At 32.4% G+C, this 15,091-nt stretch overlaps 1 protein-coding gene across 2 annotated transcripts in view; it reads right to left on the minus strand.

Moving 5' to 3' along the window:
* The window catches only part of PPM1D (protein phosphatase, Mg2+/Mn2+ dependent 1D), a 44,403-nt gene that overhangs the window by 17,656 nt on the left and 11,656 nt on the right, over window positions 1-15,091 (minus strand). For both annotated transcript variants that reach the window (XM_074261994.1, XM_074261995.1), the window contains exon 3: window positions 6,974-7,098. In XM_074261994.1, coding sequence (XP_074118095.1) covers window positions 6,974-7,098 — 125 coding nt within the window. The remainder of the gene's footprint in view (window positions 1-6,973; window positions 7,099-15,091) is intronic.

Raw genomic sequence — 15,091 nt, forward strand, 5'->3', positions numbered from 1 at the left:
ACTGTTAAGTCATAATAAGGTCCAGGTACACTGTATTATTTATATTTCTGAAATTATTAAAATGAAAAGCTGAACCTCTATGTATGTGATTGACCTCAAATGACTACAAACATTGTAACAAAATTAAGATTGTTTTATTATAATAAATCAAAACATAGTATTGCCCATTGAACTCTTAATCAAAACTCCTTTGGGAGATTAGGAACAGCCAAAGTCTTAAGTAGTAAAACTCAAATTATTAATCACCATAATAAAATATACAAAAGATGCTTCTAATATTAGTACAGAAATCCAGATGGAAATTCTCCAAATAGTTCTGTCAAACATAATCTCATACCATTCATATTAAAAAAAAAAATCCAAATGATTTAGCTTTTTATAAACAAATGATAAGATGCTAAAGCAACTTTTAAAATACTGAACAGGTTAACTTCCCTAAAAGTTGGCACTTTTTTTCCTATCTTCTAATTTTTATCATTAAGAGAACAATTTCAATGAATAATTAAATTTTAGTTTATTTTAGGATGGTTAGAGAGAAATATACCTGTCTTTCTAAAATTACCTTTCTAAAATTTGTGGAAAAACCAAAATCACCTTACAAGAAAAGAAGTTAAGAAAATTTGCTTCAAATTTTCCCTGCCAACTAATACAGATCAATGTTTGACAAAAAATAAGGAGTTCCTCATTAATTAATTCCTCATTATTAAATTATAAATATTAAATTATAACAACCTGATAATTTGATGTGAAGAACATTAAGGACTAATAAAAAGTGAATAAAATATAGAAATGTGATTAAAATGATTGTATATGTATAATCCATATCAAATTGCTTACACTCCTGAGAGGAGGGAAGAAAGAAAGGAAAGGAGAAAAAAAATGGGGAACTCAAAATCTTACAAAAGCAAATGTTGAAAACTATCTTTACATGTAATAGGAAAAAATAAAATGCTATTAAGTGAAAAAAAAATCAGGAAAAACATCCTAAATTATGTATTTCCATGCCTTTGAAGTCAGTAAACAAAATATAATTTAAACACAAACTTCAACTTCCTGTTCAATCTAGTCATATTTTTTGTGGTTCTCAATTCTATAGTTCACTAAATTAGCTATCTCTTAACAGCTTTGAGACACATGAAAAAAAGTTACTGATAATAATGTTATTATTATTTTTTTGGGGGGGAGGAGGGCTAAGGCAATCGGGATTGTGACTTGCCCAAGGTCACACAGCCAGGAAGAGTTAAGTGTCTGAGGCCAGATTTGAACACAGGTCCTCCTGAATTCAGAACTGGTTCTCTCTATCCACTGTGCCACCTAGCTGCCACATGATAATAATGTTATAAACAGAACAGGGTTAAAAACAGCTTTGCTGTACTCCACTATGCAGCTACCTTCATATTAACCTAAGTCACACTCTGCTGCTTTAGATACAATAGTTTTACCAATTTAGAGTTCAACATATAAAACGTAGCTCCTATAGCTTTCTGTCTAATCCACAAAGATATCACAAGAGATACCTTATTGAAATACAAGTCTGAGTCTAAGCCTAAAGCAGTTTCATCATCAACCAGTCCAGTAACCCTATCAAAGAAATCTATGGCCTAAAGAGCTAACCAATACTGTCAGGGAAAGGAGCAGGAAGAAGTGGGGGAGACATGGACAGATGGGACATAAGCACACCAGATGAGATATAGGAGTCATTTAAAATGTCTGACACTTACCTAAGGGCTCTCATATCACACTTCTAATAATACTCTAAATAATTTCATTTTTCCAGACATAACTGGTCCCCAATAAATCAATCGTGCTCACTATATTCAATATGTAACCTTGGACCAAATAAAATAGCACATCTAGCTTCAATGATCTCATCTTTAAAATAAAGATTTAAATTAAATGATCCTTCTTAATTCTCTTTCATTTCTAAGATTATAATTCTTAGATTTTACTCTATGTAAATAGCAATGTTGGAGCAATGTTGGTCAAGTGGAAAAATCACTGGCCTTGGGGTCAGGCACATCAAGTCTCAATCCTGAATTTATTGGGGTGTTCTTGGGAAAATCAACCATTCTGAAATTTAGTTTCATCACTTGTAAAATAAGGAAGTAGTTGAATAAGATTTCAGGTGATTAAACATATTAAATATATATTTTAATAGATGTAATGTGAATTTGTTTTGCTTAGCTATATATAGTTGCTAAAGTATTTTTTTTCTTTCTTTTTGTTTTCAAAGTGGGGGAATGTTAGGTGGAAAAGAAAGAAGGGCTAGGGATAGAATATTCTTCTCCCCCAACCACACAAAAAAGGGAGAGCCACTGAAGCAATTTTTAAAAACACAGAAAGCAACAAAAGGAAAGCCAGAAAGAATCACAGACAAAAATAATTTATAAAATGACATGCCAAAAGCAAACTAAAAAAATAAATTATAAAAAAATAAAAGCAAAGTAATGTAAGAGATGTGTTGTTTCATGTAAAATCAGCTTATTAAAATTCGTAATAAAAAGTCATGCATCTCAGATGAAATTTCAAAAACAAAACAAAACGAAGAGGTTGCATTAGATGAACTCTTTCTATCTAATGATCTTTCCAGCTCTAGATCTTTGACCCTAAGTTCTGAAGTTGTAATACTGAAAATTGAATTGAATTTCCATTCAGAAACCACAAGAGGGCAGCTCTGCTATAACGTTATGATTCAAAATCATTAATGATCTACTCCTACAAAATTGGAACACAAGGTTTTGCAAAGGTGAATGGTGAAAACTATCTTTGCATGTATTTAGAAAAATAAAAGGCTATTTTTAGAAATTAACAAAACAACCATCTATTTATTTGGGTGGTAGTAAAACAGTCCAAGTAGATGGCATCAATGTATAACATATATTCCAGTATAAACAACGCTGGGTTTAAAGTTAGAAAATCCAGTTCCAAATTTCGGATTTTGTCACAGACTGCTGGTAAAGTACCTTTACCTCTGTCCTGCTCAATTCCTCCATCTATTAAAGTGGGATAAAAATACTTGTAAGATAAAGCTCACATAATGGTTGTGATAAATCAAATGAAATAAAATGATGTAAAAAGTACTGTCATAACTCTAAAGCACAACATGAATTTGAGCTATTATAGAAGAATTTCGTCTTTATTTCAGATAATGAAGTCTTGAATTGTAAGTGTACCTCCTCCTCTTTCCCCTCCCCTCAAAAAAAGAATGAGCTAGAAAAGACTAGTTTTTACAGTACTTCATGTGAAAAGGTTTTGGTAGTACTAGGAATTCCAAAATTAACCTAAGTATGATTCGACTCCTAAAAAACTCTTAACACAATATTAGGCTACGTTATCAGAAATAGAGACTTTAGACATCATTACATTGGTTAAAATACATTAGCGATGTTAAGCTTCATTCTGGAAACCATACTTTTAAGAAGGATGCTAAAAGACTTGAGTATATTCAGAATAAGACAAGAAATGCTGAAGAGATTTGAAATTATCTCGAGAAAATGATGAAGGAACTGGACATGTATAACCTGAAGAGGAGGGAAAACATTGTACATTAACTTAATCTCCAGTAATGCATTTATTAGAAAATGGCTTATGAAATGATCTAGTCACTATCCCCAAGAAATTCAAGCAGAAGCAGATTCTAAAGGACAAGAGGTTTGACTAAGCCATCTCTAATGACTTTCAAGTCTGACTTAATGATTTAGTAAATATAAGATTTAATAGTTCTTAGTGTAAATCAAACACTAGAAGCTTCAAATAAAACAATGAGAATACAACAATGACTAAGAAAATAAAGACATTTTACTAAACTTGATTCCTAATATAATACCTGAAAGACATGATCAGATGAACTTCTTACACTGACAGACTTCATCATGCTCCCTAGGCAATCCCTTCTTGTAGTCTCCCTTTCTTTTAAAAGCTTCTTTTTATATATCTTTCTCCAAAAGAATTCTTTAAGAGGAGGCACTGTTTTTCTTTTTGCTTCTATTTGTATTCCTAGTGCTTAGGACAGTATTTAGCATACTTAAGGTAAACAGGACTTAATAAATGCATGTTAATTTGACAGATTACAATGCCTACCTCTGGTCTTCAAAATTATTGAAGTGTGGGGGGAAAGTCAAATAAACATTCTTTCTCGTCATGTGATACTGAATTGTTCTTGCTCTGTAGAATACAATTCAAAATTCGCTAACATGCTACAAAAATAAAGTAGTAATTTTGCATACCACATATGTACAATCTATATCAAATTGCTTGCTTTCTGAAGGGGGGGAAGAGGAAAGGGAAAGGGGAAGAATTTGGAACTCAAAATTTTAAAAACTGAATGTTATAAATTGTTATTACCTATAATTGAGGAAAATATAAAAATAAAAAATATATAATAGTAAGCAATCATGAAAATTCTATGGATTTAATGAGTAGCTATTCAAAAAAGACATCCTTTATATGACAGAATGATCTAGAATTAAGTCAATCTTTTTTTATATCTAACAATGAAATAGGCCTTTCTGAACTTATTTCTCATCTTCAAAATGTGATTGAAGAGAGCAACCTTCATAAATCTTTTGAGATCACAGGACGAAATGGTTCCTCCCTTCCCACTCCATCCTAACACAGCATCTGCAAAAACCAGATAAACAGCTCTCTTCAGTTAGCATATGGACACTAGTATATCTTCATATACTAACCACACCCAAGCCATTTATTTGCTCTAACAATCTGTTCTATAAGCAAGCATGCCAGAATTGACATGGTATATAACTAGTGTCAATGAAAATTATATGGGTTTTTCCAAGAGAAAAATAGGGAACAGTCCATTATGTCTGTTGTAAAGTCTATAACACATAAGGTTTCTCCATTAAAAAAAAAAAAAACTAGAAAAAGAAAAGGCATTTTTTTAAAGAACTTACAATGTGCTAAGCATCAGGGATACAAACAAACAAAAAACAGCCCTTGCTCTCTTCTTCACATGTACTTGAACAGAGGCTTGGTTAGCTTAGATATATAAAGTAAAAGTCAGTCTCAAAAAAAAGAAAAAACTTATCATTTGGATCTTGGCTAAAGAGAGTTTTCAAGTATACAGCCCTTCCAAAAACCATTTTTCTGTCAGCAAGTTTAATTTGTTATAGGTCATTTAAAGAAAACGGTACTGTGAATACAAGAGCTTAAATTTGCTAACAGTGGAACCAGCTAAGAATACTGTTACTGCCAAGTAATTAGTACTCTCATTTTCTCTTTCCTGAACTTAGCAGGCTTTTGAAATAATCTTTATACATGAAAGGAGCTATCAGGGCCATGATGAACACACAGGAGTTTTCAAAAATCTCTTATACACAAGCAGTAGACAAAAACTTTCATTAGTTCAGTAAGAGGAAACTGGACCAAAAGCTAACTGAGCTTTTCAAAGACTTTTTAAATCCAAGAGACAAAGGAAGAGAAGTTAAAAATATAAAAGTCCACAAATTGTAAAGTTCTTTATCCATACACAGCATTGAGAGAAAAAAAATTTCACAAAACAATAGAGGCAAGAACTCTTTATTGGACAGTAGAACATATTCTCACCTAGGTGAGAATGAATTACTGCTTCAGTTTAACAACCTTAAAAACAGGACTACTGAGGCTTGTCCAAGTAATTCCTTGTAAAGCATTTATGATTTCTGGGAAAAGAGTGTATAGACTTCAAAGTCTACTCAAGAAAGCATGAAAGAGACTGATTTTGTTTTAATTACTACTCTGGTGAAGTCAAGTAAATGTCTAGGTTTCCCAGAACTATGGATAAAAAGCTACATGCCAAGGAGAGATCTTTCTTCAGTTGCTACTCTGCCAAGAAACAGCAATCAAATACAGAAACACAAATTCATATCAGAAACAAAATATCACACCTCATGGGATAAGAAACAAACAGCTCTAGTCCACAGATTTCATTCTCCCTTAAATGACCTCTGCTGAGATAAAACCAGAACATAATAATCTGTACTTTTACTTCTATTCTGAAAAACAATTTTAACTCCCCCCAAAAATAAGTTTTGCTTCCAACAACTAAATTTCCTATGGAAAAACCTAGATATTATATTATAAAAGCCATAGCAAGGACTAACAATAATCAGGATTCTCAAACTTTTTTTTTTTTTTTTTAACCAAAAGTAACCAAGACAAGTTTCAAGAAGTAACTTGTATCTAAGTATTTCCACTGAGAAAATGCATTTAACAAATAAACACTATTTATCCATGCACTACTTCTTAACACATACACCCATCCCCCATGGTAAAGCAATGTGGAATACTACCAGGACAGAATTATGTATATATAGTCAGATGCATCAGATTTTGTTTGTTTTTTGTTTGTTTTTTTTTGTCAAAAAAAGATTTAATCTGAAGTAAGGGAGAAGAGAAAACAACTCATAAACAAGTAAGATAAAACCTTTAAAGAAAAGTATTTTCTTTAAAAAGTGGAAGAAAATATATTTAGCAGAACTATACTACCCCTCTTCTCTTTAACCCAATCAAGTATTAAACAGATCTCTTCACTACCAACGCAAACAAATTTCCTTTCATTAAGATTTTTAGAAAATTGCCTCTTTCCTCTACTTAAGGCAATTCATCTCTTTCTAAAGGCCTTATAGAAAAGAATCTATCAGAGGAAATCTCTTAATTAACTAAGATAAAATAAGGAAGGCATTTAAAGGCTATATGAGGTCCAAATATCTGCTAATGAGACAATGTCTTCTAAAATTGTCAACAAATTTTATGATTTAAAAAACTGAGATGCAAAGTTTTCAGAAATAATAAACAACCTCTGATGAGATTACAAGGGTACTATGTTAATGCAGGGGTCTTCACTTAATAATGTATTTTTATAAAGAATTTAAAATATCAAGTTATTCTTTCTAAAACATGCTCCTCTCCTTCATACCTATTGATAGTGAAGCCTACAAGATCCCATCCAACTGGGTGTCTTGTGAGGCTTACTTACCAAGTGCTCTTGCAACTGCCAGGAAGGGGATCTGGTCAATAACTGTACTTCTTCGAACAGGACCATTATGAGTAAGTCGAGGCCGTTTCCAAACAACCCTGTTAACCCCAGATTTGTTGATCACACTAAAAAAAAAAAGGGGGGGGGGGGAGAAAGTAAAACAAAGATGCCTGAAATAATATAATTAAACTGTTTAATTTTTTTTTTTTTTAAACTAGGGCAGTTAATACAAACGTGACAATGCCTTCACCAAAATAAATTATTTGAGTATCCACTTCATGTAAAAGTCTAGCCAAAAGAGCAGATTGAAAAAGGATCCAATTCATATTCTCAAGAGAAATACAGGGCTTCAAGAAAAATTTTAAAAATATAAAAATTAAGGTGTAACAGACAAAGACTAAGACATTCAGACTCTATTATGCAGGCAGCCAGGAGCCACTGACTGATTCTATGAAAACATAAAGAGTAATATGATAAAATAATATTTTAAGATTAACCTGGGGGCAGCTAGTTGGTGCAGTGGATAGAGCACCAGCCTTGAAGTCAGAAGGACCGGAGTTCAAATCACACCTCATACATTTAATACTTCCAAGCAGTGTAAACCTGGGCAAGTCACTTAACCCCAGTTGCCTCAGCAAAAAAAAAAATAAAAATAAGATTAGCTTGCTGATGATATTAAAGAAGCATAAAGGCTGAATATAATAGGAAGCTATATAAGTAGTCCAAAAATAAGGTGAAAAGAATTTGAATGAAGAGTATTGACAACAGGAAATGAGAAAGAGAAACACTGGAGATATAAGAAATACATATGAGCAAGGGATGTGACAGGTCAGACAACTCTAATTATTTTGGTCCTACATAATGGATATTTCCATTAGCAGAAAAAATTGTATCTAGAGTTATTTTTAGGATAGAAAGATTTCCATTTTAATCACATTGAGTTTGAAATGACAATGGGACATTTTTTTCATTTGGACATCCAACAGGTAATTGAAAATATAAAAATAAAATTGCCCTCTCTTCATGGACGAATAAGCACTGAATGTATGTGTGTGTGTGTGTGTGTGTGTATGTGTCTGTGTGTGGAGGAGAGAGCGAGAGAGAGAAAAGAGAGAGAGAGAGAGAAAGAGAAAAAGAGAGAGAAAGAGAGAGAGAGAGAGAGAGAGAGAGAGAGAGAGAGAGAGAGAGAGAAGTTAATGTAACCTATTCAAGAATAGGAGTGAAAAAGAACTTGAATGAACAGTACTGTCAGAAGAAAAGAGTACTGAAGGCAAAGAGAAAGGGAATGTATATGAGCTTTTATAAGGAATGTCTAAGAGGAAGGGATGAAACAGATCAGATTTAGGACAAACTCCAATATTTTGATCCTAAGTGAGATGATATATACATACATATATAGGAAGTCACAGACAGGTGTTAAATGAAACCAAGGGATTAAGCAAACAAGAGCTCTACATGAGAAGCCAAAGACTGAACTTAACCACTGTCCAAATTTAGAAAGGAAAAAAAAAAATAATCCAAGAAACCAAGGCATAAAGGACATAACCAAGTGAATGCAGTATCAGATGAAAGCAAAGTAAATAGGTATTGTTTCAAAAAAGTAGTACATTATACAAAACTGCAGAACCTTCAAAAGAGATTGAGGACTAAGAAAAAGGCAACTAAATGTGACAATTATAAGATGCCTCCACAAATAATACTTCTACAGCAGCAATACAAAGTTAAAAGCAGCTAAATCATTATTAGAGAAATGTAAAATTAGGACAACTCTTGAGGTACCACTTCACACCTATTTAGTTTGGCTGAGATGACAGGAAAAGATAATGATAAATGTTGGAGATGTGGGAAAATTGGGACACCAATGCATTGTTGGTAGAGATGTGAAATGATCTAACCATTTTAGAAAGCAATTTGAAAAGCCCAAAGGGCTATCAAACTCTGCATACCCTTTCATCCAGAAATGTCTCTATGAAGCTTGTATCCCAAAGAGAAGATGAAAGAGGAAAAAGAACATACGTGTGCAAAAATGTTTGTAGCTGCCCTTTTTCTGGTGGCATGGAACTGGAAACTGATAATTCAAGACAATTCTAATAGACTTGGGATAAAAAATACGACTCACACATCCAGAGAGAGAACTATGGAGACTGAATATAGATCAAAGCATAATATTTTCACCTTTTTTTGTTTTTTGTTTTTCTTGGTTTTTTCTCCCATTTAGTCTGATTTTGCTTGTGTAACAAGACAAATATGGAAATACATTTAAAAGAAATGCACTCATTTAACCTACATCATATTACTTTGTCTTGGGGAGGGGAAGGCATAAGAGAGGGATGGAGAAAAACATGGAACACAAAATCTTACAAAAATTTATGTTGAAACCTATCTTTACATGTATATGGACTAATTCACAGCACCACCAAAAACAGTAATGTATCTGTTTTTCACTCAGCTCTGTCACATTTGTTATTTTCCTCTATCTTTTAAAATCTGATGTGTAAAGTATATCAGTATTACTTTAATGTGTATTTCTCTAATGATTAATCATTTGGATTTCACGTAATTATGGATAGCTTGGAGTTCCTTTTAAAATTACCTGTTCATCAGACAATTTTCAGATGAAGAAATTGAAACCATTTCTAATCATATGAAAAAAGTGTTCTAAATCACTATCGATCAGAGAAATGCAAATTGAGACAACACTACACATCTCTCGGACTGGCTAAAATGACAGGAAAAAATGGCGAATGTTGGAAGGGATGTGGAAAAACTGGGACACTAATACATTGTTGGTGGAATTATGAACAAATCCAACCATTCTGGAGAGCAATTTAGAACTATACCCAAAGGGCTATAAAACTGTGCATACCCTTTGACAGCAGTGTTTTTACTGGGCTTATATCCCAAAGAGATCTTAAAAGAAGGAAAAGAGACCCACATATGCAAAAATGTTTGTGGCAGCCCTTTTTGTAGTGGCAAGAAACTGGAAACTGAGTGGATGTCCATCAGTTGGAGAACGGCTGAATAAGTTATGATATGTGAATGTTATGGAATATGGAATACAATCAGCAGAATGATTTCAAAGAGATCTGGAGAGACTTGCATGAAATGATGCTCAGTGAAGTGAGCAGAACCAGGAGATCATTGTACACTGCAATAAGATTATAATGATCAATTCTGATGGACTTGGCTCTTTTCAACAATGAGATGATTTAGGTCAGATCCAATGATCTTGTGATGAAGAGAGTCATCTATACTCAGAGGGAGGAACTGAGTGTGGACCACAGCATAGCATTTTCACTTTTTGTTTTTTACTCGCATTTTTTCTTTTCATTTTTTTTTTTACCCTTTTTGAACTTATTTTTCTTGTACAGCAAGATAATTGTTTATTTATCTTTCTGTGCATATCTTGCATACATATCTTGCTGTGCAAGAAAATTGTAAATATATATGCATATATTGGATTTAACATATATTTTGAAAATAAAAAGCTTTAACAAAAATAAAATAAAATTGCCTGCTCATGTCCTTTGATCACTTATCTATTAAGAGAATTACTCTTACTCTTATAAACTTTAATCAGCTTCTTATTTATCTTGGATGAGCTTTTATTTGGAAATTTTACTGCAAAAATCTTGCATCAGTACCAAAAGAAATTAATTTTAAAAAACCAAAATGATTCATTTTTACTTCTTTGATTGTCTCTATTCTATGTTTGGTTATGAACCCTAACCCTATCCTTATTTTTAAAAGATATTTCCTTCTTTGCTCCTCTAAATTTATTTATGATGTGACTTTCTATAATTACATCATGTATCCATCTTGATATACAATATGATACTGATATTTATCAGATTTCTGCCAAACTGCTTTCCAGTTTTCCCAGAAGTTTTTGTTAAATAAGTCTTTACCACAGTAATTCAAATATCTATAGATTTACCAAAAGATGTGGCACAACATTTTCTTCTGTATGTTGTGTTCGTAATGTATGTACCAAACCTATTTCAATGATCAACCTATTTTTTAACAGTATTAAATAGTTTTGATGATTGCTATGAATTTTTTGAAGACAACACAGAAAAAGAACAAGTAATATACCAAGGTCCCACAAAACTTAGCTGACAAGAACAAAAGTATAAGTTAAAGAGTTAATCCCAACAAGAAAAATTTCTTTTCTATTGAAGCAGGAGAAAATATACTTGTTTAGTTTGAGAAATTTATTTAAAAACCAAACAAATAAACAAAACCTCATTTTGCTATATTTATATGTTACTTTTTACTTCATTTTTTGGGGTTCAATTTTCTCATGTTTAAAATGAGAGTGGGACAAAATGATTCGTTAAAAGTCTATTCTAGGGTCTAAGTCTAGAAGGAGTCCAATTATGATCCTATGAAAGGAAAAAGAGATAAGTAAAAAAAGAACAAAAATTTCATGCTAAATGGCTTCAATCAATTTATAAAGGTGCTCTGTTAAAAATTAGAAGTAAAATTAGGTAGAGAACAGAGTCTATGGGTTTTTTAAGAAATGGAAGGTTTTCTATACAGAAATGCAAAATTGAGATCTCCTCCAAGTATTGTTTTAAACTTGTCTAACAATCAATTTGAACAAATGACTGTGTTTACAGGGCTGGACCTCGGGATGTCATAATTTCAAATGCAGTCATTTCTCTGCCACTGTTCCTTCCTTCCACTTCAGTTTCCTTATCAACAAAGTGGACTTTTGATCTAGAAGTAATTTGATTAAATTTAATAAAGATTTGTAGTAATGTGCCAGGAATTTGAAGAAACTAAAATAAACTTGAGAATTAGCACTTTTTTAACACACACACAACTAATTATACAAGGCATGCAATTATAGGACCAAAGGAGAACTTCAGGCAAACTGTTCTGGGAGAGTTTGAAAAGGAAAAGATCACTTTCAGATTGGTGAAGCAGGAGATCAAGTAAAGCTATAAGGAAGAAAAAGCATAAGAGTTATCTTGAAGAAAGAAAAGAATTCTGTTAAGCAGAGAAGATATGAAGAGAAGATAGGAAGAAAAATATGAAAGATTATATAAAGAACAGATACAAGACATATAGTAGTGGTGGAGATAAGGCTGTACATTAGGGTCTTCTATACATACTTGAGTTTTGTGCATATAATACAAAACAAGTTATATACTCCAATGGTAAAGATATTAAATTAATCCATCACTGAATAAGCAGTCATTCTTGCTTTTAAATACACCAAAACAATCATTGCAAATATTATCTTTCTCCTAGAATCCAAAAACTGTAAGTCTGTTGGCTTAGAAATAGCCACTGAAATGCTTAGTAAGTATGTGAGCTAAGCAATATTTAAGTGCATTTCAAAAAATGCTGGTGTTCTTGCACCATATTTCTTAAAAAACCAAAATGCCAAAGGAAGACCAACCAAATAGAAGCAGACCACCAAACAAAACTTGGGCCAGTTAACTATTCCTTATTAATTCATTTCTTTAATTAGGTTAATTGTTTAATATTGTCAGTTTCACCACACTAATATCTTTCCTTAATTCTCTCTCACTGTAATCAACCAACTACAAAGTCCTCCTTCCAACTGATCGAACTGATCTCCCTAACAAATCTTCTTGCCTATACTCTCTATCAGAGAAGATAAATAAAGGGAAAGGAAAAAGCATTAACTGCCTACTATGTGTCAAATTTTCATAAATTTTCAATTTATGAAAATTATCTTATTTGATCCTAACAGATATCTTGGGAGGTACATATTATTTGCCTCACTTTAGGAAAGAAACCGAGGAAGCCATATTAACTGATTTGCCTGGGCCGCACAGCTAGTAAATGTATAAAGCCAGATTTGTATTTCAACTCTAGTATTTCCAAATTCCAGATCCTAGGATCCTATGCATTGAGCCACATAGGTCTAGGGCCTGGATCTGTGATTTCAGAGAGAAGCAACTTTCCTTTCTAGTGAAGCTCAGAACTCTGCAGTTTATACTTGCCTGAAGTGTCTCAGTCATTATGTGTCAGAAGAAGCCAGGTCTTCAGGGCCTTAGGTCAGCTATCTATTTTCTATACCAAAGCTCCTTAAACTGTAGATCTAAACCCCATATCAGATCTCCTAACTTAACATGGAGGTAGTGAAATTTTGATTTATCATCAGTAACTGTTTGATTTTTATACAATTTTATATATCTATATACCCAGGATCACATAAAAATTTCTCAGGGGAAAAAGGATCAGCCACAAGTGAAAAATGTGTAAGACGCCCTGCTGTCTCTTCCCCTCAAACTAAAAAAATATTCTTCCTAATGGATAGGTTGACCATATTATAAAATCTTCATATAAAAAAACTTTAGCAAAAGTTGAAAAGCCAATTAAACCCTTTCTGCCTGGCATTCAAGACTCCCCATAAAATGATGCCAACTCATTCTAGCTTTATACCATTATTCTTTGCAATACAATTGGCATTCCAGGTAGAATCTACTACTGTGTCATCTGAACACGCATTATTACACCAGTGCCTCTATGCCTTTTCTTAGATTTGAAATATTTTTCTGTTTCCTTCCACTGTTGAAGTCAGAGCCATCCTTTGAAACTCACCCAAATGCCACATAAAAAGCATTCCTTGATTCTGTCACTTACATCTTCTCAGATGAGATGAGGCACTTTTATAGCTTCCTATTGCATTTATCTTATAATAGTGTATTAAAACTATCGTGTCTTATGTATGCCCTGATAGACTATAAGCTCCTAGATGACCACACAGGACAACCTAGGTTTAAATCCCACCTTGAAGAAGCAGGATAATAACTATGGAAGCTACAACCTGATCTTAATATACTTTAAAAAAATAAGCAAGTAGTACATCATAGTATTATCACTCAGTATTATTTACTATCTTCTATTCTATTAAACATATATGTGACCATTTTGTTTGCTTTTAAGTTCAAATTTTTTTTTTTTTTAAATTCCACCTCATTAACAGAACAGAACCCAAGGAAACATTATACAAAGAAACAAGATTGTGTGATCAACTATGATGGACCTGGCTCTTCTCAACAATGCAGTGATTCAGGCAATTCCAATAGACTTAGGATAGAAAATGCCATCTGCATCCAGAGAAAGAAAACTATAGAAAATGTGGATCAAAGCATATTATTTTCACCTTTTTTTTTGTTTGTTTTTTCTTAAGGTTTTTTCTTTTTGGTCTGATTTTTCTTGCACATGACAAATATGGAAATATGTTTAAAGAATTTCAGACTCAGCCTACATCAGATTACTTTCTGTTTGGGGGAAATAAGGAAAAGAGAAAAATTTGGAATAGTCTTACAAAAATTGATGTTGAAAACTCTTTACAGGTATTTGAAAAAATAAACTATTACTAAAAATTTTTTTTAAAGTTAACTTCAAATATTTATCAATTTTGCGATTATAGGCTAGTCACTTGGCCTCTTGAAGTTATAGAACTTTTAATTTCAGTGTCATTTATTTAGGTTAATTTGCAAAGTTGTTACCCAAGAGTTTGTTAATTTTTCCAAGTAAAGTGTCCCTTTTAAATGGACAAAAGAACAACTTTTCATTAACCATTCATTCATTAACCAAAATTGGAAGGAAAGCAGAAAGCTGGGAAACTATCTTATTTTTCAATATGTAGAGAACTGACTCAAATATGTAAGAATATACACCATTCCCCAATTGATAAATGGGCAAAGGAGATGAACAGATAGTTTTCAGATGAAGAAATCAAAACTATCTATAAGGATATGAAGAAATGCTCTAACTCACTCTTGATTACAGAAATACAAATTGAAACAACCCTGAGACACTACCTCGAACCTATCATATTGGTCAAAAGGAGAAGTGAGAGAGGTTGTTGAAGAGAAATAGAAGTAACCATAAAAGCTTTACAAAACAAATTTTTTTAATTTCATAAAATTTTTAAACAAAGCTTTAAAATAATCTCAAACATAATTGAATATATTCCCAGGCTCTTACTTTATAACTTCCTATTTCTAGATGATCTTGGATTTCAATTTAGAAAACTGGGCTCCTCAAACTTTTGGGAGGAAGGGTAATGGTAGTTTTTTTTTTAAACTTAAATACAAAATGAGAAAAAAAAATTGCTATGTACACAGC

The sequence above is a fragment of the Sminthopsis crassicaudata genome, chromosome 4, assembly GCF_048593235.1.
Source record: "Sminthopsis crassicaudata isolate SCR6 chromosome 4, ASM4859323v1, whole genome shotgun sequence".
Lineage (NCBI taxonomy): Eukaryota > Metazoa > Chordata > Mammalia > Dasyuromorphia > Dasyuridae > Sminthopsis > Sminthopsis crassicaudata.